This window comes from Eimeria mitis, genomic scaffold (assembly GCF_000499745.2).
Source record: "Eimeria mitis Houghton genomic scaffold, Emh_scaff1943, whole genome shotgun sequence".
Classification (NCBI taxonomy): Eukaryota; Apicomplexa; class Conoidasida; order Eucoccidiorida; family Eimeriidae; genus Eimeria; species Eimeria mitis.
In genome coordinates this window covers 7,084-9,372 of record NW_013570266.1, presented here as the reverse complement: position 1 = coordinate 9,372, position 2,289 = coordinate 7,084, and the positions used below count along the sequence as shown (strand labels likewise).

General features: G+C 43.5%; 2 protein-coding genes across 2 annotated transcripts in view; one reads left to right on the top strand and one right to left on the bottom strand.

Annotated features, from left to right (window-relative positions):
• Positions 1–264: 264 nt before the first annotated feature.
• On the bottom strand, positions 265–1,207 carry EMH_0046250 (uncharacterized protein; the record flags this gene model as incomplete). The annotated part of the gene is made up of 2 exons (XM_013496145.1): positions 265–284; positions 595–1,207. 2 exons carry the CDS (start codon positions 1,205–1,207, stop codon positions 265–267), a joined length of 633 nt encoding a protein of 210 aa, XP_013351599.1.
• A 570-nt stretch (positions 1,208–1,777) lies between these two features.
• Positions 1,778–2,289, top strand: part of EMH_0046230 (uncharacterized protein) — a gene marked incomplete at both ends in the record, with an annotated part of 4,188 nt that continues 3,676 nt past the window's right edge. Inside the window, one exon of the mRNA XM_013496144.1 lies at positions 1,778–1,928. Within this exon, the coding sequence (XP_013351598.1) occupies positions 1,778–1,928 (151 nt within the window). The remainder of the gene's footprint in view (positions 1,929–2,289) is intronic.

Sequence of the window (2,289 nt, the reverse complement as noted above, 5' to 3'; positions counted from 1 at the left end):
GCACACACACACACACACACACACACACACACACATATATATATATATATATATATATATTTTTTTTTTATAGATACCTTGAGTATAGAGGAGCAAAGACAACGGAGACATCTGTGGGGTCATCAGTGAAGCAGTTATTTCCTTTTAGGTGTAGCAGCAGAGTTTGTGTATTTACAGCATCATATATATCGGGTGCTGTATTTTTTAATATATATTCTGCTTGTTTAATTTCTTCTTTTGTTAATAATCTTAATACTAATAAAGTTATATGTAATTTATCTTTACTAACAAACAAATTCTCATCTATTCCTGGATATTTTGTTGCAAGAACGAGGTGTCTATACACCTCAAATCTTGTTTTTATTTCAGGTGTACATAAAGGAAGAGATATAAAGTGAGATACAGGTAAATGTATTCTCATTTCTGCTGCTAGCTGCTGCAGCTTCTTCTTAGCTAAACATAAACGTCTTTCTGTGGGGCCCCGTGCATGCAGCAGGATTTCTCTTTCGTTTGCTGCTGGTATCTTGGGGCGAGCTGTCGATACACCCAAAGAGTCAAGCAACTTATAAAGGGGAATTTCTTTGTTTTTTTTACGTGTTAACCGACGAAATATAGATACAGGTAAAGGAATATCTAGACTCCAGCTTTCTCCCTCTTTTGCTGCTCCGCATGCAGCTATATATTCAGCATCAAGAGCATCTTCCTGCTGCTGTATTTCCTCTGCTGTCAACGATACATCTTCTTTTGTATTCATTGCCTCACAGCTGCTATCGTGAGCATCTGTATTCTCGCTTTCAGAAGAGAAAGAAGAAACTGACAAGTCGCTGGCGTCTATATCTTTTCGGTCTCGTTGCTTTTGCTGCTGCCTCTGCTGCTGCTGTTCTCTCTCTGCTGCTTCTGCTGCGCTTAACCCCCTCTCACCTCCGCCTTCAACATACGCCTCGAAATCATCAGGATTCCACTCCGCTCTGTTAAGAGCTGCGGCATCCCCCGGGAGCCGCAGCAGGCGGTAGTTGACGCCTCCTATGCAGTGTCGTTCGTACTGAGGCCTCTCTAAACACTCTGGAATGCGAGCTCGGTGTCGTCTACCTCTTGGAGGCATCGCCTGCGTGCACAAGTGACGAGGAAACGAGAAAACGCTAAGAGGGTCAAGCTGCCGCGGCGGGCTCAGACGCAACCACAAGGCCAAGGGAGGCACAAAAACCATCAGAATGAAGTATTATGAAAAACAATTTCCATTTCCTCGTGCAAGACACACCATCTGTTGAATGTGAAACACACAAGGAAGAAGGCATCGGCTAATCGAACTGAAGGAGGGGGGAAGGAGAGTCCAGCCAGCCCCGACCAACAGAGCCTTGATGAACACAAATATAAAATGCTCAAGAAAAAGATTTTGAAAAATTTGCATTAAATTCAAATAAAACAATACATACACGTCGTTTCACTCGTCGACGGGGAGCTAGGGTTTAGGGTTTTGGGTGTACTTGCAGGCGATACCAGCACTGCCGTTGACCGGGGTGTTCAGTACAATATATTGAGGAAAATTTGTGGTTAAACGCGGCTTTATTTCTGATATTCTTGAAAAATAAACAACTTACACTCAAAGGCAGCATGAAACAGCCTCTGGTTTCGCGGGATTCCTTGGCTCGCCTCCAAGCAGACAAGAAAGATGAAATGGCCCGATGCAGCGTCAAAATATTGAATCTTCGGCGAACATGCAGCTCTGTGAGTTCCTAAAGATCATTAAAATCTAAATATTTAATTTCTCATGAACGAAATGCCGTTTTTCCAGGCGAAACGCGACCTGCAACGCGCCAGCCTCAGCAGCACTCTTGCACGAGCTGAACTGTTGACGAAGGAAGCGGAAAGCGCAGCTCTCGAGCTCCAAATTTCCGAGTTTTCTGCAGAGAAAGCAGCTCTCTTGAGAGGTACAGTATTTCTTAGCAAGAGTTTCGTAGCCTGCTGAGTGTGCTGCTGCTGCAACCTGAACTGTGCGGCAGCTGCTTCTGTTACGCCATAGAGAGAGGAGCTCACGCTGCTACTGTTTCAGAGCTTGAGAGAATAAAAACTTCTTATAAAAGAACATCTGATGGGCTTACATCCCACATGCAGTGGGTTTTTTTTCCTTTTCTTCTCTCTGTACAGTTCAGAGTCAATGCAACCCCAGGCGGCTCACATCTCTAGCAGGAGCTATACGTCAGCAGCTGCAGGAAAGAGCCGCGTGGGTGTTGTTTTTTTTTTTTTTTTTTTTTTTTTTTTCCCTTTNTTTTTTTTTTTTTTTTTTTTCTT